This window comes from Lynx rufus, unplaced genomic scaffold (genome assembly GCF_022079265.1).
Source record: "Lynx rufus isolate CCGP_SWC_20201006 ecotype Redwood Valley unplaced genomic scaffold, mLynRuf1.p SCAF_10, whole genome shotgun sequence".
Lineage (NCBI taxonomy): Eukaryota > Metazoa > Chordata > Mammalia > Carnivora > Felidae > Lynx > Lynx rufus.
In genome coordinates this window covers 26,882,646-26,904,357 of record NW_025814824.1, presented here as the reverse complement: position 1 = coordinate 26,904,357, position 21,712 = coordinate 26,882,646, and the positions used below count along the sequence as shown (strand labels likewise).

Sequence of the window (21,712 nt, the reverse complement as noted above, 5' to 3'; positions counted from 1 at the left end):
CGACGCAGGGCTCGAACTCACGGACCTCGAGATCATGACCTGAGCCGAAGTCGGCCGCTTAACCGACTGAGCCACCCACGCGCCCCTATCATTTTTAAACTAGCTATGCCAATACACCTGCCTAAAAAAAAACGGTGAGGCTGCTATGAGACTATGTGCTCGAGGGTGCTTTAAATTTTTTTTTAATTTTTTTTTAATGTTTATTTTTTTGAGAGAGAGCATGAGCAAGGGAGGGGCAGAGAAAGAGGGAGACACAGAATCCGAAGCAGGCTCCAGGCTCCCAGCTGTCAGCACAGAGCCAGACGCCTGGCTCGAACTCACGAACCGTGAGATCATGACCTGAGCCGAAGTCGGTGCTTAACCGACAGAGCCACCCAGGCGCCCCTCGAGGGTGCTTTTGAAACCTATAACGTTCTACATGACTGCATAATGATATTTCAATAATTAAGAATGATACATGGCTTTTTTTTTTTTACATTTTATTAACACTATTTTTCAGAGCAGTTTTAGGTTCACAACAAAACAATGGAAAGTACAGAATTCCCAGATACCCCTGTCCCCACACAAGCCAAAACCCTCCACTATCCACATCCTGCACCAGGGTCGGGTATTTGTTAGAACTGACAGCCCATGTGGACACAACATTATCGCCCAAAGTCCGTTGTTTACATTAGGATTCATTCTTGGCGTGACACGTTCTATGGGTTTAGACAAATGTGGAATGGCATGTGTATCCACCGCTGTGATTCCACGGTTTCACAGTATATGACATCTTTATCCATGAATAACTAGCAACCTTTATTGAGTTTCTAGTACTTAGGTGCCATACAATCTTCTAAGGGCTTTCCATTTAGTCTTCATAGCATCAGTAAGAGGAAGGGCACAAGAAGTAAAATACGCCGTCCCAAATCACCGATCTAGGGAGAGGAAGCCAAGATACAAACCCACCATACTACCATCGCCTAAACTCACTGCTTCTTTTGTGCTTAGAGGGCTTAGAGGCAAAGATAACCATTCTCTTGCTGTCATGCAGTTCTATTTCAGTAGCAGGGAGATAGAACTACCTAAGGGAATTCTGAACCATCCAAACCTATAGGCTCTAGGGGATTAAAGATAAATTGGGCTCTAAAACACACTGATTAGTTCTTTTCACATCAAAACACTGAGCAAGAGTCTTTCCTTGCCATCACCATTCCACAGATCCTACTTTTCCCCTCTACCTCTAGCACTTCCACGAGAAAAGCCACCCATCCTTTACGTTCTCCTCCTCCCCCCTACTGCTAACTCTGCAGCACTTCTGTTCTCCAGGATCTCTCATTCTTTCCTGGACCCTCCATTGACCAGGCTTCCTGTGAGTGCATGCCTGGTATAATGCCTAAAGCATAGGTGTACTTGGAGAATTAAAAGGCAGGAGGCCCTGAGCAGCCACTACAAGGTCTGACAAACAGGCGTTCAACCAATCTTACGGAATGGTTCTCACTATGAATGTTGACAGATCTGTCCAATCACATCTTCGGGTTGGTCGGCGTTCCAAAGTCAGCACCTAAAAGCGAAACTTGCATTAGCACCATCTTCCAACATCCGGTGCAGTACAGCCCGCGGTGAGGAGGTAGCCTGGTGAGTATTTGGGTTGTTTATCTCGCGATTCTGCGGTAAGTCCATGCTCTTAAGAACTGCCTAGCTGAACCAAAAGGAAGACCAACGTGTGTACCTGCGCCTCGGAACCCTTCTGCTTTGGAGAGCACCAGCGCTCGTAGCTCAGCGTTCTTAAGGAGTGACGCCGCATCTTGCCCAGGGGCAGGTCGTGGAGCGACACGCCTCCAGAGTCCACAAGTGCAGGCGTTCTGCGCGCCCCAGCCCCACTCCCCACGTAGCGCGGAGGCCTTCCTTGCAAAGACAAACCTTGCCCCCGGGCCCTTTGCGCCTATCAAGTCACGTGCCCATGGCCGGAGCTCCGCGCCCCGCCCTCTGTCCGTCACTCACACGGCCCGCCCAATGGCGGCGGCGGGGGCGGGCTCGCGCGGGGCGGGGCCTGGGGCGCCGTGCGCCGGAGCTTGTGGCGTCAATGCGGCCGCTGTGTCCATGGAGAGAGGCTGAGGTGGCCGAGTTCCGGCCCAAGGCACCGGGGCGCCGGGACGGCGAGGATGTCGGCTTCGTTAGTCCGGGCCACTGTCCGGGCTGTGAGCAAGAGGAAGCTGCAGCCCACTCGGGCCGCCCTCACCCTGGTGAGTGGCCGGGGCGCTCGGTCGGGCGGGTGACATTGGTTCACCTCCGCCCTCTCGAGGAGGTCACGGCAGCAGGGCTCCGGGCGCGCTCCGCGGCCGCCGCGTCGCCGCCTTGCCCGCCTCGCCCCGGCTGGAGAGATAAACAAGCCCGGGCGGGGCTGCTCCACGGGAGCCTGGCGCCCCCGGAACTACGTTTCCCAGCAGGCCGCGCGCCGCCGCATGCGGAGGTTGGGGGTCGCCGCGTGTGCGCGAGTCCCCGGCCGGCCGGGACAGCCCGCCGCGAGCCCAGGGGCGCGACTGTGCAGGCGTCGCGGGCCTTTCAGAGCTCGGCGCCCGGCACTCCGGGGAGTTTGGGGGAGGGAACCGCGACCCCTGCCCTCGAGGTGCGCCGGGGGACCTCCGGGCGAGCGCGGCGAGCGACGTGAGAGCGCAGCTTCAACAAAGCCCACCCCTCGCCGAGATCAAGGCTGCAGTGCACAAAGGGTTTCTTCCTGGGATCGGGGAGGGGAGGCTTTTTGAAACACCCTGTGTGCCTCCAGCAGGCCTCCGCCGCGGTCGGCTCTCACAAAGGACAAAGAAGGATAAAAATCTCTACCCTGGGTGAGCGTTTTCTAGGTGAAAGGTCAAACACACTCGGAGGGCCCCAGAGTCCATACCGCAGATGCTCACCGCAGGGCTTACCATGCATATACGGGATCCCTGGTGCACTGTGCAGTTGTTTTTGGTTTTGTTTTTCTTTTTAGCCTAGGGAAAACTCACATAACATAACATTAACCACTTTAAAATGTACATTTCAGTGGCATTTAGTACCAAGTGTTGTGCAACCATCACCTGTATCTCGTTCCAAAACATTTCACCCCGAGAAAACTCCCATGTCCGTTAAGCAGTCACTTGTGTTTGCCATTTTGAAAGAGTTGAATTTTATAGGAAAGCCTATGATCAGCATAACTTCTCACACACCCATCAAGAGATGAAGGAGAAGCCTTTGTGCAAGCATTCACCACCTAGAGAGTGGGAAAGTAGATTCTCTGAAGGAATCCTAGATTCCATTCAAGCTAGTGCTATAAGAAAGCCTGTTGCCAGAAAACTAGTTGTAGCAAAACAGAAGAAAGTTGTGATGAGGCAGGAGAATTCACTTTTATAATGGTTCATTGTTTTCAGCCTGTACAGAGGTTTTCCCGATTATTCTGTATTACTATTTTCTGTACCACACGACTGTTTTCATGTCTGGAAGATATCATTATCAGAGCTTAGAATTTTCCAAAGTCTTGAAATCACAACAAGTCATACTAGAAGACACGAGTCATACTTTGTGTCTTTCGGTCTCAGTTCACAAGTACTCAGAATTGGGGCACCTGGGTGGCTCCGTTGGTTAAGCCTCCGACTTCAGTTCAGGTCATGATGTCAGTGGCTGGTGGGTTTGAGCCCCGCGTTGGGCTCTGTGCTGACAGCTCAGAGCTTGGAGCCTGCTTCGGATTCTGTGTCTCTCTCTCTCTCTGCCCCTCCCCTGCTCACACTCTGTCTCTCTCTCAAAATAAATAAACATTAAAAAAACAAAAAACATAGTACTCAGAATTGAAAAGAATTCTACCACTGGTAATGGTAGAGCCAGAAAGAGAAGTCCATCATTTAGCATATCATTACTTACTCGTTCAAAATCTCTAAGTCATTCCCTTTTGCTCCTTGTCATTCAGCTGACATTTAAGACCTCCTTTGTTTCAGTATAAGAAATGAATGTGTTACACAGTTTCCCACCCTCCAGGGACACAGTTGTGGGCCAGGCCTTGGCCACCCTTAGGAATTACTAGGAATAATGACAGTATACATTCTCAGACCTGAGCTGTCTACACTTACTTTCTCCTGCTTCATTACCCGTTACCACTTACCAGGCTAATTCTGCTAACAGAATTGTAACAGCTCCTTACCGTGTCATGTCTTATTTCAGCAGGGCTCTGTTGTTGGCATCTGATCAAGTGTTCTGATTAACTTGCCAAAGTCCATTGTCTGAACTTAGCCTGTTTAACTGTCTGGGTGACTTTTTAAGTTTCTTTCCCTGTGATCTTAGCTGGTGCTAAAGACAAAGGTCCTTGCTGCTTTCCACCTGATGCAGTCGTTTTAATCCTAGCATATGTTCCCTAGTCTCCAGACATTATGGCATGCATGTATTGCTGTTTGTTAGTTTTCTAGTGTTTTTGCAAAAAATATTTTAAGTCCCAGCAGATATTTTAAGTCCCTTGCAAATATTTTAAGTCAAGTGCAGAAGCAAGGAGGTGATCAAAGGGCTAATGAGTGAATGTGGATGAAAGCAAAAGAAACTAGAGATTTCAGTAAAATGAGGAGGAAGAGATCAGCGCTACCTAGATGTATAAACTCCACATCAGGAATTTGACATGGCGCAAACGTGTTAAAGTGCTGTACCTGTGCAGCCTACCAGAGGTCATCAAAAGGCTAGGAAAAGGAATTGATGAAATGAAAACATGGTTCCATGCTTCCAAATTATCTACACTAACTGATGTTAATCCAGGGGATTGGTGGGTTGCTGGAACAAAAGGCCTCATCTGGTGATAGGCTGTCCTAAACACTTTGGTGCAAACCAGAGATGGTTCCTTGATTGAGTGTTTTAAGACTCCACCCCACCGCATGAAAGTGAGTACCTTTGGACATCTTCAGAGGCACATCCAAAGAGGATGCTGTCCCTACTCTACATATCCAGGAACTGACGGTTGAAATTGAGTTTGTAGGGGGCAGAGTGAAAAATGACAAAAGAACTTGAAGATTTAACACTGCCCTGCTGGCAGAGGCTTTTATTTCCATCATTCTACAAATCAGAATTAATGTAACCATAATTTAGGATGAGGGGTGTACCTACAGCTGTGCATAAAGCTCAAGCAAAGCTGTAAGAGAATAATGGTACATAGCCAGCATCATTCTTCATGAGCACAGAGAAGTTAATTCATTATGTTCAGTGGGTGCCTTAAGACTTAACTTTCCGGTGGCACCTGGTTGAGAAGGGCTAGGGAACAATGTGATACTAGAGTCCCAGTAAGGAGCTGTTAATTCGTTGAAGGACAAGTACCAGAAGTCCTTTGGAACAGTGACCAAGCAGTAAGATTTCTGTATTTAGGCCATTTAAGGGTATTCTCCAAGAAACCATTGGGAGTAGCCTAAATGTGTAACAATGAGAGATTGGTTAAATTAGAGTAGATGGGGTTGGTGAGTACATTCAGTTGGTGTAGTCACTGTAAATAATACTTTTTTTTTTTTTTTTTAAGTTTGGGAGTCATAACTCTTCGTTCTTTAACTTACTGTCTCTGTGCAAATTATTTAATCTTTAATACCTAAATCACAGAATTGTGAGAATAAGATGATGCATGTAAACCATTAAGCACCTGGAACGTACTTAGTAAATCGTTAATAACGTGTTTATTACCATGTATTAAATGAGAGACATGTTAAACTTTTAAAATGTGGGCTACATAATACACAGAGATGAATAGGAAAAGACAAAAGGGAAAACACTATAATGCCACCCCTAGCTGTTAAAGAACGAGTTAAAATATACTGTGACTTGTTCATTGGCTGCTAGTTACCATCTTCTAAACATTAAAATGCCGTATTTATAATGAAATTAAAATAGGTTGTAGTTGTTGACGCGTGTTTAGTATACGTAATCCTGGAGTTAGCTCTGGTTTTAATTTTGTTTTCTTGAACAGCAAAATACTAAAATTGCATGAGGAATTAAGGAGATACAGTGTTGCGAATGAAAAGTTTCTGCTACAAAAACAGGCTGAAATCTTTTTTTAAGGGCCTTTTGTCTTGTTCTGTGATATACATATGAGTAGATTAAAAACTATCTTTGTATTTAATCAAGTTTCAAGAATCTTAATTTTGTTTTAAGTTTATTTATTTATTTTGAGGGGAGAGAGGGGCAGAGAGAGAGAATCCCAGGCAGACTCCACACTGTCAGTGCAGAGACGATGCAGGGCTCGAACTCACAAACCACAACCAGGAGATCATGACCTGATCCGAAGTCAGACACTTAACTGACCAAGCCACCCAGGCATCCCACGAATCTTAATTTTTTTTTTTTTTACATTTATTTATTTTTGAGAGACTGAGTGAGACAGAGCGTGAGTGGGGGAGGGGCAGAGAGAGAAGGAGACATGGAATCGGAAGCAGGCTCCAGGCTCTGAGCAAGTGTTAAGCACAGAGCCTGATGTGGGGCTCAAACCCATGAACCATGAGATCATGACCTGAGCCGAAGTCGGTTGCTCAACCGACTGAGCCACCCAGACGCCCCTGGAATCTTAAATTTTATTTTTTTTTAAATTTTTGTTTTTTAACGTTTTTTATTTATTTTTGAGACAGAGAGAGACAAAGCATGAACGGGGGAGGGTCAGAGAGAGGGAGACACAGAATCCGAAACAGGCTTCAGGCTCTGAGCTGTCAGCCCAGAGCCCAACGCGGGGCTCGAACTCACGGACCGCAAGATCATGACCTGAGCCGAAGTCGGCCGCTTAACCGACTGAGCCACCCAGGCGCCCCATGGAATCTTAAATTTTAATTCATTGGTCAAATCTCAGGTGAATAAGTCCTTAATTATACCTAAATTAAGGTATATTATACTTTCCTTGGAAAAGTATAGGTGTCTTAGTTGTTTGGGGGGAGTGCTTGGAAATTGGAAGGCTACCAGGCCTGGAGCTTGTTTAGCCAAAGTTCTAGCACTGTTTGCCAGATTGAGTTTACTTCTTGCAGAGGTGCTAGTGTATGCAAATAGACAACCCAGCGTGATCCTCAGCTTCTGCCTGGCCCCAAGATACAGAAAGTACCTTTAAGAGCTAGCATTTTTTTTTTAAGTGCCACATGTTCCCTGTTAGTCATTTTGACTTGTTCTGAAAATCAAATTTCTCAGCAAGTTGTAAGATCCATACCTTTCCCTTAAATAAGTACTCAGCTGGGTTTCCATCATTAATAACACTCCTCGCAATGGAGTATGTTTGGTTTTGGCCTCTGACACAGGAACATTAAGACTTGGTTTGGCTCCTATAATGACATTTCCCAGGCACACCAGTTACTTTTCCCTTAACAGTACAAGGCGTGAAGTCAGCCGCTTTGGGATAGGGAGACCACTCCAAGAATTGTTTTTACTTACTGTGTCTAAGTGTTTCCTACTAAGAGTTGAGAAAAGAAGAAAATACATCATTTTGGAAAGCCAAGTTAGGTGATTTAATAATCACTTGGAGATAAAAACCACAAGGGGCTGCTGACAGAGTAGTGTTGATACCCTGTCTGCTTTGTTTTGGTCATGGAGGGGTGAATGGTGAACCCTCCTCATCTTTGACTTCCCAGCATCACAGGGCAAGTTATACTTGAAATGGATATTTTTCCATGGCCCTGCCTGGGGTTTTGTTTGTCTGTTTGTTTTTCACTTATTGGAAATCCTTTGCTCTTTGACAGTAGTTAGATTAAGGACAGTAGTTAGATTCAGGACTCAATGTGGGAAGTATGACCATGAAAATTACGGAAGCTAGTTTTTACTGGCAGTTGTTGAGAAGGACAAATGAGCGTTTTTAAACATCTTTTCAGAAATATTTCTGTAACTGTTTGAGGTTGATATGCCATAATATCAAGAGAAAAAAAACCACAAAATTCTCTTTTCCATTTCCTTCTTCTTCCCCCTGCGTACTGTTCCCTGTTGTCTGCTTTTGTCACACCGCTTGGCTCCTGTTCTGGTAGAATTGTGGGAAAAGGCTTTTTAATAGACCACCGACTGGTGGTGATTTTTTTTTTTACCTTTTTTTTTTTTTTTTTTTTTTTTTTCTTTTGAATTGGGCTCTGCCCTGACAGCAGAGAGCTCAACACAGGGCTCAAACTCAGGAGCTGTGAGATCATGACCTTAGCTAAAGTCAGATGCTTAACCAACTGAGCCACCCAGGCGCCCCTAGTTTGTGTTTTTAAAAAATACTAGTCTCAATTTTCTAAATTGGTTTCGTGGCCTTTCGAAATTGGATCCAGACTCTGCTTCAACATCCTTACCTGGCTGAGCCCCCTCCAGGCAGGCCAGAAGAGCACGCTTTGGGGCCATCCTTTGGGTCTGTTCCCTCAGCACGGGCTTGAGTTTTGGCTACAGTTGCTTCTGAGTCATAGGTCATAATGTCCACTGGGATTTCACAAACCAGTAAGATGCCGGTACAAAAAACTGGAGGACCAGCACAGCGTTGCCAGCTGAGGAGCTAATAAAACAAAGTAGGAAGGACATGATGTCTTCACTAATATACTCTCTTCATGGTGATAAGGGCTGGTTTATATTGAGCTCTTTGTGCCTGGCACTGCTCGGAGTGTACTTCGTGAGCTCGTTTATTGTATCCTGAGGAGGAGGGTCTCCTCTCCCCATTTAAGCCAAGTCACAGGCTGGGACACAGCCAAGAAGTGGAGCAGGAATGCCCTGGAACAGACTTTGTCCTTGACAGCACCATGAAAAAGCAGATAGGATCCAAGAGTACCAGTTTGGTAAATTTGGAAAATTGCACTTCCCGAGAAAGTGGGGTTGGTGATGCTGATCCATCTTGAGGACAAATGGGCTAGATTAAACAGCATTACTCCTGAAAAATGCCTCCCTGTGCTTGCTTCTGTAGTTGACCAGCTTATTTCTGTTTGTCCGGATATCCTGAGATGTTGTTTTAAGCCACATTTAGTATCTGTGGGACCATGTGGCAGGACTGTACCGAGGCACACCCTGGGTTGATGCTGGTATCACTGTTTCCTGTATGCATTTTGACGAGTTTGACATAGATTAGGGGTAAGCAAAAAAGGCAATAGAGTTAATAATAATCAACAGAAAAACCGCCTGAAGATCGGCTTCCCCAGTGATTCCTTGAGTCATTCATTGACTGTTGAGCACCTGATCTCTGTGTTGGGAATTGTACTTGTGCTGAGCATGTAGTAGCAGCACAAAATAGATGCTCCTTGGAAAAATTACATTTGTGATGTAAGTAGAGAGTACCAGCGCTAATGACAGGGAGCTGACCTTGACGGGGGGGAGCAAGACTCAAAGGATGTTGCTAGAAGACATTTTAAAAATCAAAATAGAGTCTCCTGGGTGGCTCAGTCGGTTAAGCGTCTGACTTCGGCTCAGGTCATGATCTCACAGCTCATGAGTTCAAGCCCTACATCGGGCTGTGTGCTGACAGCGCAGACCCTGGAGCCTCCTTTGGATTCTGTGTCTTCCTCTCTCTCTGCCCCTCCCACTCACGCTTTGTCTCTCTGGCAAAAATAAACATTAAAAAAAATTTTTTTTAATAAAAATAAAATGCTTTGTATTGAGAGTTCATATGTTTGTTTATAAAAGCCATAAAGTACTTGGAAGAGTGGAATATAAATTTGTCACATGAGTTTGCTGAAGATAGACTTGAATAGTCTCAAAGCTAGGGAACTATAAGGCTTTAAAAAAAGCAAGTTTTGCAGCTAAAAACTTAATAACTTGTTCTTTTTTCAGACACCTTCAGCAGTAAACAAGATAAAACAGCTTCTTAAAGATAAGCCTGAACATGTAAGTAAAACCAATCAGTTGAATATTTACTAAAAAAATTGAAGTCCTGTTTTCACAATGAATTTATCTTGTGATAAACAGTATGTTTTCATTGGTTAGGGATTTTTATTTAAAGAGTAAAGCTACACTCCAGCACTATCAACAATAGCCAAAGTATGGAGAGAGCCCAAATGTCCATCGATGGATGAATGGATTAGAAGATGTGGTATATATATACAATGGAGTATTACTCGGCAATCAGAAAGAATGAAATCTTGCCATTTGCAACTACATGGATGGAACTGGAGGGTATTATGCTAAGTGAAATTAGTCAAAGAAAGACAAATATCATATGACTTTACTCATATGAGGACTTTAAGAGACAAAATAGATGAAGGGAAGGGAAACAAAAATATAAAAACAAGGAGGGGGACAAAGCAGAAGAGACTCATAAATATGGAGAACAAACAGAGGGTGACTAGAGGGGTTGTGGGAGGGGGGATGGGCTAAATGGGTAAGGGGCACTAAGGAATCTACTGAAATCCTTGTTGTACTATATGCTAACTAATTTGGATGTAAATTTTTTTTTTTTTTTAAATTTTTTTTTTCAACGTTTATTTATTTTTGGGACAGAGAGAGACAGAGCATGAACGGGGGAGGGGCAGAGAGAGAGGGAGACACAGAATCGGAAACAGGCTCCAGGCTCTGAGCCATCAGCCCAGAGCCCGACGCGGGGCTCGAACTCCCGGACCGCGAGATCGTGACCTGGCTGAAGTCGGACGCTTAACCGACTGCGCCACCCAGGCGCCCCAATTTGGATGTAAATTTAAAAAAATAAAATTATGTTGAAAAAAAAGAGTAAAGGTACACTCAAGGTTTTTAAAAAAAACAAAATTATTTTATAACAAGGTATTAAATGGAGAAGACATCGTTTTGTGACCCCAGACTCTTGATTGTCATTCATCCTTCTAAGGGGCTACCTCCCATTGTCCTTTCCAACACAATGTGTACATTTTTAATCTGTCTACACCAGGGTTTCTCAGTCTCTGCACAGTTGATGTTTTGGGCCAGATAATTCTTTGTTGGAGGTGGAATGCAGGATGTTCAGTAGTATCCTGGGCCTCTGCACATAGGTACCCGTGGCACTGCCCCACTCCTTAGTTGTGACAACCAATAATGATTCCCTGATGGGGACTACTGACGTAGACTATGCCTGTGCTTGTTTGTGTGTATGTCTCTTCGTACTTAGATAAAAGCATTCCATACATGCTGTGGTTACACTTGACTTTTTGTCCTTAATAATAATAGCTTGAGGTTCTTTCTGTGTCATTACAGGAAGACCCACCTCATTCTTTTTAATGGTTGCATCTATTAGTGTGTTTTATCGAACAGGTTTTATTTATTTAGCCAACCGCCCATACTAACGGTCTTTGGGGTTGTTTACATCCAGTGCTGCCACAACCATCACGCAGCAAACATTTCATGTCTGTAGCGTGCCAGGCCCATTGCTTAGAGGGCTAAGCCTGTAAGCATGGTGTAGTGCACCTACATGGCCTGTCCTAGACGCAGAATTGTGCAGTAGGGGGTGTGTGCCTCACCTTCATCTTAGTGCATTGTTAATTGCCTGTGGAGTACCATAAATCACATCCAAGTACTAGACTATTAATATTGAGTAATTAGACTACAGAGTGGTTTCTAGCTTCTGTTGTGCGATTTACCTTACAATTGCATGAAGTTCTGGACGGTCCTCCTAAGAATTACTGCATACATATATCAGTATTCCAGCTCCATTGATAGATCGATGACCAAATGGACCACGAACTTAGCTGTGTAGATTTGAGGAATGTTTGTTCATAGTGACGTGAAAAGGATGGAACACATACTTCGTTGGAGTCGCTGAGGGCACAGGCAATCCCTTTTCCAGGCTCCAGGTACCTACAGCTGTATTTTCATGTATTCTGTAAGCGTCTGTATTTGTTCCTAGTAGTAGGACTTCCTGCTTGCTGGAGGCCTCTTAGTGACAAAGATAAAAGCTAGCTTAAACCCATACTTAGGACACGTGCCTCAGAATTTGAGCTAGACGGTTTATTGATGGTGCCCAGTACGGGACACTCCCTCCCGTGTTCTGTCAGCTCTCACTCTGAAAGTGAATAAGAGCACAGTTCTGTCTCCGTGTTGTGTAAGGGTATACAGACACACTCGGCTGTCTGAATGCTTCAGCTGTCCAGACTCCCAGGCACCCCAACATTGTAAGCCCCCCTCTTTGCCACACGTCTTTCCTACTCCCTGTTTTCCTGAAGCAAGTGCACATCGCTGCTTTTGAGAGAATCAGGGTCTACTGGCTGAAATCCTCCTTTGTATGGTGATAGTTTTACCATACACTTCAATGAAAAAGCAGATAGGATCCAAGAGTAGGCATTTGGTAGGTGTTGTTAGGCAGTCACGTTAAGATAGACATTGGTATTTTAAAAGTGCGGTTTGGTCACCTTTTAAACTTCTTACGTCTGTGTTGGCTGCAATCTTCTGATTTCTGGTACTCGAGAATGTGTACACAGGTCTGCCTTAGAGTTAAGGCCCCGTGTAGAGGCAGGGTGATTGCCAGGTGACAGCCTGTGAGCCTCGGTGAACCTAGCCACACAGAAACTTCCTGAGAGCATCTCCTGCAGTGAGGTGGGGCACAAACAATCGAGAATTTGTAGGTAGCCATCTCTGCCATCAGATACTTTTCTTTTTCCTTTAAAAAAAAAATTCTTAATGTTTAGAATTAAAACTCTTCTTTAAGAGGCACCTGGCTGGCTCGGTCAGTAGAGCATGTGACTCTGGATCGCGGGGTGGTGAGTGCGCGCCCCGGGTGGGGCACAGCTTACTGTGGTACAGTGGATTACTGAGGCATTACATGCAAATGATAGTTGTGAAGGCTGATCACACAGAAAGATGATGTCTTACGTGGCAGAAACAAAGCAGACAATAAGACTTTTATTCCTGCTGTAATAAAACCTGTGTTTCGAGTGTATGTATATATGACGAGGACTGGAAGAAAAATGGGAAAACCATAGGAGATATCTTTTGTAGAGTGATAGTGACTGGCTTTTTGGAGTTTTGACCCCTCTGTACTGTTTTCTTTGCACATAATTGTTTTTTTATTTTAGGATCCCCACTAGTGTTGCAGTGATGTTTGTTAAATAGTTAAATTTTTTAAGTGCATGTTCCCCCTTCCACTTCCTAAAGGGACATTTTATAACGAGAAATCTAATATTTATCTTTGAGCTTACAAAGAAACATACAGGGTCAACCAGCCAGGGTTTTTATGAATGTAATTGTTTAATATGTACTACTTTAAAACTTAAGTTTTATTTACAATGCTTTTTCAGGTAGGTCTGAAAGTTGGTGTCCGAACCAGGGGTTGTAATGGCCTTTCTTATACTCTAGAATATACAAAGACAAAAGGAGATTCTGATGAAGAAGTTGTTCAAGACGGTGAGTTTTAAGCAAACTTGGCGTCAAATCTTTAACCTTGAACAGCAAGAAGAGTAAAGATGATAGTAGGAATGGCTTATGTGGTGCTCAGTGTATCTGGTTTGATGGCCTTTCGTGTATTAAGTGATTCATACACAGCAGCTGAGTGAGAACGGTACCATGTCGTGCCCCATTTTACAGATGAAGAAACTGAGGCATGGAGAGGTTAAATAGGCTGTGCTCTTAGTAACTGATGGATTATCATTCGTGTGTTTATTTCAGTTACAAAAAATAATCACTGTGTGCAGAAAGGTTTTAAAATGATTAAACTTCATACTGAACCACGCATCGTGTGCGAAGCAGCAGTTTGACGTCTGTACCAAATAAGTAATGTCATCTCATGCTTTTGAGGAATCTGTATTTTTCATTTTTATTTAAAATGTCAGTGCTTTAATTATGTCCTGCCTCCTGCCCCAACCCAAGAATCTGATAAAACCTATTGAAAACAAAAAACTACCTATTTTTGTTAATAGGTAGTTTTTATTTTTTCTTTTATTTTAGAGAAAGAGCGAGTGGGGGAGAGGGGTAGAGACAGAATCTTAAGCAGGCTTCATGCCCAACACAGGGCTCGATCCCACCACCCTGGGATCATGACCTGAGTCAAAATCAAGAGTCGAACGTAACCGACTGAGCCACCCAGGTGCCCCAGTGTGTTGTTTTTTAGATCAATACATTAAATATCTTAAATGTTTTCATTTTTAAGAAGATGAGTTCTAATAATTATGTGTAGTTTATATATGAGTAATTACTAAGTTTCTTATAAGGAGGAAAGCTTTCTCTTTTTTATTTTATTATTTTTTTAAGTTTTGGGTTTTTTTTTAAATTTTTTTTGAATGTTTATTTATCTTAGAGCGTGCAAGCAGGGGAGGGGCAGAGAGAGAGGGAGACACAATCCAAAGCAGGTCCCAGGCTCTGAGCTGTCAGCACAGAGCCTGATGCGGTCTTGTTTTCATGAACTGCGAGATCATGACCTGAACTAAAGTCGGATGCTTAACCACTGAGCCACCCAGGCACCCTGGAAAGCTTTCTTAAGCTGATTATATTTACGAAGATACCAACTTCTACCTGCGTAATTACTAGGGAGTTAGGTTGTTACCAGTTTTCCAGCCCCTAAGCAGCACAAAACGGCTGCGGTACACTGGCTGGTCTTATGAAACCAGCCCAGTGTATCACAGTCCTTGTGTGCCTCTAGGCTTGCCACTGTGTCATGTGTACAGACGTCGTTGCAGAGTTCTCGCGCATTTTCTGGACTTTGTCTTTACAGAAGTCTCACCGAGAATATACTCATTTCCTTCATATTGCATATTGGAAAAAGGAGTGAAGTGCAAAGCAAATTCTAGTTTTGCATAGAATTGTCATGGGATTTGCTGATACACAACAGTCTAGCCAGTGTCATTGTGTTTGACTTAGGTTATTGGGTGGAAAAGAAGGGACAGACAGGAAACTGAGCACTAAATCCCTTAAAGGAAATAGTGGGACTGATCCAGAAGCTTCCTGTTTGACTTTTGTGAGTGTTTACTCTGCAGGTTTTATTTATGTGACACTTGTTTTCTTCTCCCGCCAGGAGTCAGAGTGTTCATCGAGAAGAAAGCACAGCTGACACTTTTAGGAACAGAAATGGACTATGTTGAAGATAAGTTGTCCAGTGAGTTTGTTTTCAATAACCCAAACATCAAAGGAACGTGTGGCTGTGGAGAAAGCTTTAATATTTGACTGCTCTGGCTGTGAGCTCCGGGAACACTCATGGAAGTCCTAGGGCTTACTGAAGAAATGATGTGACTGTCGCGTGCTGAAAGGTTATAACGTATGACTGCCTTATGAGGAAAATAAAATGATGCATTTTGAAAGTGAAGCCAGTGTATTAGATTCCTAAAGAAGTGGTATTTGTATTATTTTTAAAGGGCAGAAAATGAGAAGCCATTACTCTCTTTGAGTCATTTTCCTGATCTATAAAGAAAAAAAATCCTATCCTGCACTTCCTTGTCTTCATCCTTTTTATTAGAACCAGTTTCATGAAAGCCGCCTTCCTGGGAGGATTTCAGGAAACGTACTTGATACACGTGCACTGCATAGATCTCCATTGAGTGGTGCGAATGTGCATTTAGCAACCAGATTGATGGCTCTTAAAGTTCAGAGGCGGAAGATCCTGACTGCTGGCGGGACGCGGGAGCGCACTGTTTTTTCTACCCAAACTTGGTACAGCGTTTCTACATTTTTGTCCCAAATTTCATTGTCAGATGCCTCATTTGCTTTACCCCTTAGCAGCAGCTGGCAGACGAAAGTATCGAGCAAAGGTTTCCTTGAACTGCAGTGCAGAAAGGTTCCGAGCAGTGTCATCTAAAGGTAAGAATTACTTAACCCACCATTTTTAATCCATTTCTTTTGCTACCCTCAGTGTCCCCTCCACGGTGGAGTCTCCAGCTGGCTTAGATCCTTTTGGTTGAAAGGTGTCTAAAAAGCCATCCAGTCCACCCCTCAATTCTGTACCTGGGGTGCAACCCCCAGGGAAGCTGAAGGACTTCTGTCCACCCTCACACCGTAGGCTCTGTAGCAGCGGAGCTGGGACCGCTCTCGTGTCCCCTTCTGTGTAGGGGACACGCCGGCTCCACAGTCTGAGGCAGGCAGCAACGGTCAGCGTGTGGACTGGCTTCTCTATCTGGTTGGCATTCTGATAAGATTTTCTTGTAATTTGACAAAGATCGTTATTTAGTTTATTTTATTTTGAGTGAGAAGAATCTTATTTTAAAACCCACTCATGTGAATTACCGTCTTGTTTCTTTAGAACTACGAGACATGTTTTCTACAGTAGAGAGGACACTGTAGTGCCCCAGAAATATCCTTCTCGAATGTTGAGGGTCTTCATGAGGGCCAAACATGAGGGTCTTTTCTTCAAATTCCCAGTACGTGTACGTTTTCTGAATCTCAAGTTCAGTGAAATTCTTAACCTAACATTGTCACTACCACCTTTTCTTTGACAGTGTTCCTTTGGTCATTTAGTGATTTTCCTGGGTTTGACATACTGTTCTACAACACATATGCTTTTTTTGAAAGCCGGTTCTCATGAGGTAGCTGTCACACTTCTGTCCGTCCTGTTTACTGAAGTACCCGGCACGGAATGCACCAAAACCTAGCGCGGTGGCTCTGTAGGTGCTTGCGAGTTCGTATTGTTAATACACTTGTCGGTCCACCTGTCATTTGTGCAATACTGTACGTGTGTAGAGAATGAATTGTGTCAATAAAAAAGAACGTGGCCTCTGTGTGATCGTAAGATTGCCTTTTCTTTGTAAGGAAGAAGGGTTTGGGAATAATAGCTGTAGCTGTTGCTGTAGCTGTAATGGCTGCGTTTTTCTAACCAGTCTCGTCGCTAACGGGAATTCTCCCCACCCGATGCATTTGTGTCCAGTCTTCTGGCGTCGTTCTCCATTTGGCCCTCTGACAGACAGAGCCTTTGGGATCGCTCTTGGCCCCAGAGACCTGAGCATCGCCTTTCTTCAGCCTTGTCTCCTCCCCGCTTCCCTTCCTCCCTCCCACATGGACTCCTTCTTACAGCCCCCTGTGTCCTTGTCCCTGCCTGCGATGCTTTTCCCACATCCATCATCCAGGCTTTATGTTCACCTCCAGAAAGGTTCTCAGCCATTCACCTCAGGCATCTTTGGAAGCACCTGCTGTCCAAGCCCTGAGGTTTCACAGATGACCGGAGACAGTCCCTGACCTCAGCCATCTTAGAATGGACAAATGAGACACCAATGAAGAGAGTAGGGTAAGTGTCGTGATAGGTAAAATGTGACACAGACTTGCTCCGTGCCAGGAGCTGTTCCAGTATCATCTTCACAACAAGCTAGTGAAGTAGGTTGACTCTTGTCATCTCCTAGATGAGAAATTAAGAGCTCAGGATGAATAAAATAGTTGACCTGAGTCCCACAGGAGGTGGCTGGGTCACAGTGACCCGCTCGTGCTGCTAGCAGTTGGGCTGTGCCACGTGTAGTGAGAACCGAGATGGTTCACCTTTTTTTTTTTTTTTTTACGTTTATTTATTTTTGGGACAGAGAGAGAGCATGAGCGGGGGAGGGGCAGAGAGAGAGGGAGACACAGAATTGGAAGCAGGCTCCAGGCTCTGAGCCATCAGCACAGAGCCCGACGTGGGGCTCAAACTCACGGACCACGAGATCGTGACCTGAGCTGAAGTTGGACGCTTAACCGACTGAGCCACCCAGGCGCCCCCGAGATGGTTCACTTCTAAGAGGCTAACTTAAAAGCTGTGACACCTCGGGCTTTTAAAACCCCTGAGAGATTTGGGGAAAAGGGAAGACATGGACAAAACTAAAGAGAACTGAAAACCTGCAGGAAGCTAGGCACTCAGGAGGCTGTGAGGGACAGAAGGGACAGTAGATGGGACAGCATGTTGCGGCTTTCTCTAGCTGCTGTAGGTGCTGGGAGCCGTCAAAACCTCTGCGTTTAGAAGTCGGGGTCTGGGAGAGGAGGAAGACGGGGAAGTGCCGCTGAACCCCCAAACCTGAGGCTCACTGGGGTGAGCCTTCGGAGCTGCCGTCAGCAGGACTCCCGTCGAACAGACCAACTTCGACAGGGCCGTGGCGCTGTGGCCCGTGGCCGATCACACTGGCAACGCTTTACCGGGTGTTTTGGTTTTGGTCTCTTGCACAGTACTGAAAGGTTTTCTTGAAAAGTAGGAGCTTTGTCATTTCTTTGGTGTTCACTTCGTGACAGGCACGTCGTAATCCTCTTTGGCAAAATGGCTCGCCTACAGCTGCGTCATGTTCTTTCTCGCTTCAGCCAAGCGTCACCAAACCCTGGCGTCCGGTAAGAGGTCACCTGGTAGTGCCTGTGTGACACGGAGGACGTCAGCTGCCGCGGCAGGAGCTTCGTGCAGGATGGTTTCTTAATCAGAAGAGCACGCTTAGGAGTCCACTCCAGTGGTGGACGTGCCCCAGAAGAATTTCAGGAGACGGGGGCTGCAGCGGTGTTCTGCTGCAGAGTGTCCCTGTCCCTGCCCTGTCTCCGACCCACAAGAATGATTTTCTTGTTGACAAAGAGGAAAGTGGGGAGGGGTTGGAAAAATCCCTACAAGATCAGAAGTCCCTAAGATTTGCAGGACTTCCAGGTTTCATTCGTCAGGAAATCCCTTTTAAAAAGAGCCTTTCTTGTCTCGTTTTGATGCCTGAGAGATCAGGAAATGCAAAAGCCTGTGATGTTAAGCTGCCTGGTCATTCCCATGCCATCGAACAGCTGTAAGACCCTTGTGGCCTACAAAGCTCTTTATAAGTGTCCAGTTTGGGCCTCAGAGCAGACGTGACCTGGCCCACGAGACTGCGTCGACTCGAGTAAATATAAATGCAGCCAGCCTGATGGCTGGGGCTCAGTCCGCAAGTTCGTGGGATGTCAGAGCTAGAGCTCTGGGGGTCAGATACATCTGGATTTAAATCGTGGGCTCTGTCACTTTGTGACCTTTTGACCCGGCACAGTTTAGGTGATTTCTCTTGAGCCTGTTGCCCTATCTGTGGAACAGTCTCAGAATTGGGGGAAATTGGATGAGCTAACTGCACATAAACAGGATCCAGCTGAGAGATGACACTCGGTACTTAGTGGTTCTGGTCCCTTTTACCCATGGTTATCAGTCAAGGCACGAGTGCGGGGAGAGAGTTTTCATATAATTAGGGAGTTACTGCCCACATTAAAATCTGGGGGCGATTCACTGTATCTCTTTACATGACCACAACAGCTTGATTGAAAAGAACTACAGATACAATAACAGAAATTATATTCTCTTTGTAGCTGATTAGCTACGAAGAGAATTCCCGTGTAGAGAGACGTTTCTTAACTGACGAGCTGAACCCCCACGGGCTTAGAGGGTGGAGGGTCAGGTCAACGGGAAAGCCAGGCTGGCGGCCTACCTACCCTCTCCCTCCTTTGCAATGTGGAGCCCTTGCCAGGGGTGAGTCCTGGTGGGATGTGTGAAATCTGCCTCCCTTGCTGTCCCCCAAAATCCTCAGTAAAGGCTGGGGTTCTCAGTGGCACAAAATGCAACCTTCCCCAGGGCAAGGACTCTGCACCAGCGATGGCCCCCTAGCACAAAACCCTGTTTCTTTGATAGCCCTAGTGGACTGCATCACAGATTTACTTCCATAAGTACATAGTTCCCAGCTATTCACTATAAAGTACATGTTAGGGGCACCTGGCTGGCTCAGTCGGAAGAGCATGCAACTCTTGATCTCAGGGTCGTGAGTTCAAGCCCCCTCCCTCCCCGGGTTGGGTGTAGAGATTATTAAGAAAAATAAATAAACTTTAAAGTACATGGTTATTCTCTGTGGAGTCAGGTCTTCAAGCAGTCCTTCTCAAGCTTCAAAGTGTAAATAAATGGGTATCTTGTCGATCCCCAAGGTCTAGGGGACTGGGCTTCTGCACGTTGAGCCAAGGGTCAGGTGAAGCCCATGCTGTTGCTCCGCAAACCACCTTTGAGTAGCAAGGTTTTAAAATGTCTCCAGGGGTACTTGGTTGTATTAAGTGATCATTTGTACCTGTGGTTTTTACCACCCACTGTGGTGTTCAGGGTCTCTGATCAGCATGAGAGAGCCCCGTGGCCAGCCTGAGATGACAGAACAGCTTACCCACCAGTTTTTATAAGACCTGTCTGGTTCCTTTCAGTGAAATCCTAAAACCGTCTCGAGGATGTCCAGCCCCGTTTCCATTCAGTAGCTGGGTCCCCGCTCAGTCCCCACTGCGCCGGCACAACCAGGCGACCTGGGTGGTCCATGAATCGTTTTGATCCTAATGTTCTGGAACCAGAGTCCTCAAATAGGCTGGGTTTGACATCTCGAGGAGACCTACAAGGAAGGGGACACCTTGCATGGCCCTTCTTTTCTCTGAACGACCACAAAAGGTGGCACAGGGCATTGCCTTTCTCAGGAAATGTGTCTTGTGGGAAGTGTGCACAGGACAAAATTTACCACTTACCACTACTTTTAAGTGTGCGTTTCAGCGGCCGTAAGAACCTTCATAGTGCCGCACAGCCATCACCACCATCCATCTCTAGAACTTTCTCATCTTCCCAACTGAAACTCTGCCCCCATTAAACACTAACTGTTCGTTCCTCGCCACCTCCCGTCCCTAGTAACCAGCATTCTACTTCCCGTGTCTGATTTGTCTGGGTGCCTCAGAGCAGTGGGATCCTGTAGTACTTGTCCTTTTGTGTCTGGTCCGGAGGTAACAGTTTTGGTCTTCATTAGCAAGGAGACGTGGCCTCAACAGTTCTCACAGTTGCTCTCTAACCCACTGCGGATGGAGTCTTTAGTTTGTCCGCTGTGAAACTCCTTTGATGATGGTTATTTATGGACAATTGAGGGCAGTTTAAGAAAAGCATCAAAAGATTGTGCACTAGGCTGACCCAGACGAAATTCATCACGAGGAGTCTGGGCAGAAACATCAGGTATTACAAAGGAAGTTCAATAGACAGGACTTGAAATATGTAGCTCTTGTCAGGACGAAGTCCAGCGAAACCACTTGGTGCTACAACAGACCTCCTACTCCTTCCTTTCTTTCTCATGCAGCCCCAATCCACTTGCGGCCAGACTGTGTAGGCAGACGTAGGACGCTGTCTCCTATTAACTGCCTCAATTTCTCCTTTGCATCTTGTCCGTATCTATAGAAGGAAAAACTTGACTGATTAGAAAATCACAATTCAGCTCGTTCGTTTTTTAGCGTTTCATGGCACATGTTCACTTTTTAAAATGTCTTTCCATCCTCCACCTTCCACCTATCACCCTCATGAAGGAAAATAATCCCCTGGCCTTTGGTGTCATGCAGCTGTTTATGTGACCTTGAGGACGTCCGTATGTCACAATGGACAGTGAGTTATTCCTTCACACTAAGCGTTAGCAGATGCCAGCCTAGCCCACGGGGCTACCAGATGAATGAGACCCAGCCCTGCAGATTCGTAAACAAGATGGCCACATAAACATAACTGTAAAGCAAGTGGTAAGTGCTGTGATTGACCTACTCCTGGGGCATAATGAGAGAACAGAGAAGTGAACGTTCAGCCAGCCTGGGCTTGGCCAGGAGATGCGGGGGGAAGTGGGCGGTAGGGAGAGAGAAAGCAGAGGCTAGAGCTGAGAGATGTGAAGCTGGGCTCGTGTCGACAAATCAGAGCTGGGAAACCGACCTTCCGGCAGTTCATGACTGCGCCTCAACAGTCCGTCTCTGCCTTCGGGCCTTCCCTCTTAGCCTTGCCCTCTTCGTGGATTTCTCTGCCTTCTTCCCTCGCCACCATGTTGCCACTGACTCCTAGCCCTGACTGGACTCTGTTCTCACTACACCCATAGCCCCTTCCCCCTGTCCCCAAATCCAGCCTTGAGAGTAGAGATGAGTCTGAAAGAGGAGGAGGAGGAGGAGGTCAAAAAATGGTAGTGAGCTTCCTCTCCCTTTTCTGGAA

General features: G+C 45.6%; 1 protein-coding gene and 1 long non-coding RNA gene across 5 annotated transcripts; one reads left to right on the top strand and one right to left on the bottom strand.

Annotated features, from left to right (window-relative positions):
* Positions 1 to 777: 777 nt before the first annotated feature.
* On the bottom strand, positions 778 to 9,004 carry LOC124529139 (uncharacterized). 4 transcript variants are annotated; one of them, XR_006966292.1, is made up of 3 exons: positions 8,262 to 8,930; positions 1,712 to 2,969; positions 778 to 1,543 (listed from the first exon to the last, which is right to left on the bottom strand). It is a non-coding gene; the product is annotated as an uncharacterized LOC124529139 (long non-coding RNA). The 4 variants fall into 4 exon arrangements; XR_006966291.1 differs by having other exon boundaries at positions 778 to 3,002; positions 8,262 to 9,004; XR_006966290.1 differs by having other exon boundaries at positions 778 to 2,979; positions 8,262 to 9,004.
* ISCA1 (iron-sulfur cluster assembly 1) lies at positions 2,142 to 15,121 on the top strand. The gene is made up of 4 exons (XM_047103015.1): positions 2,142 to 2,225; positions 9,721 to 9,774; positions 13,125 to 13,230; positions 14,834 to 15,121. Exons 1-4 carry the CDS (start codon positions 2,145 to 2,147, stop codon positions 14,980 to 14,982), a joined length of 390 nt encoding a protein of 129 aa, XP_046958971.1. The 5' UTR covers positions 2,142 to 2,144; the 3' UTR covers positions 14,983 to 15,121.
* Positions 15,122 to 21,712: the final 6,591 nt, after the last annotated feature.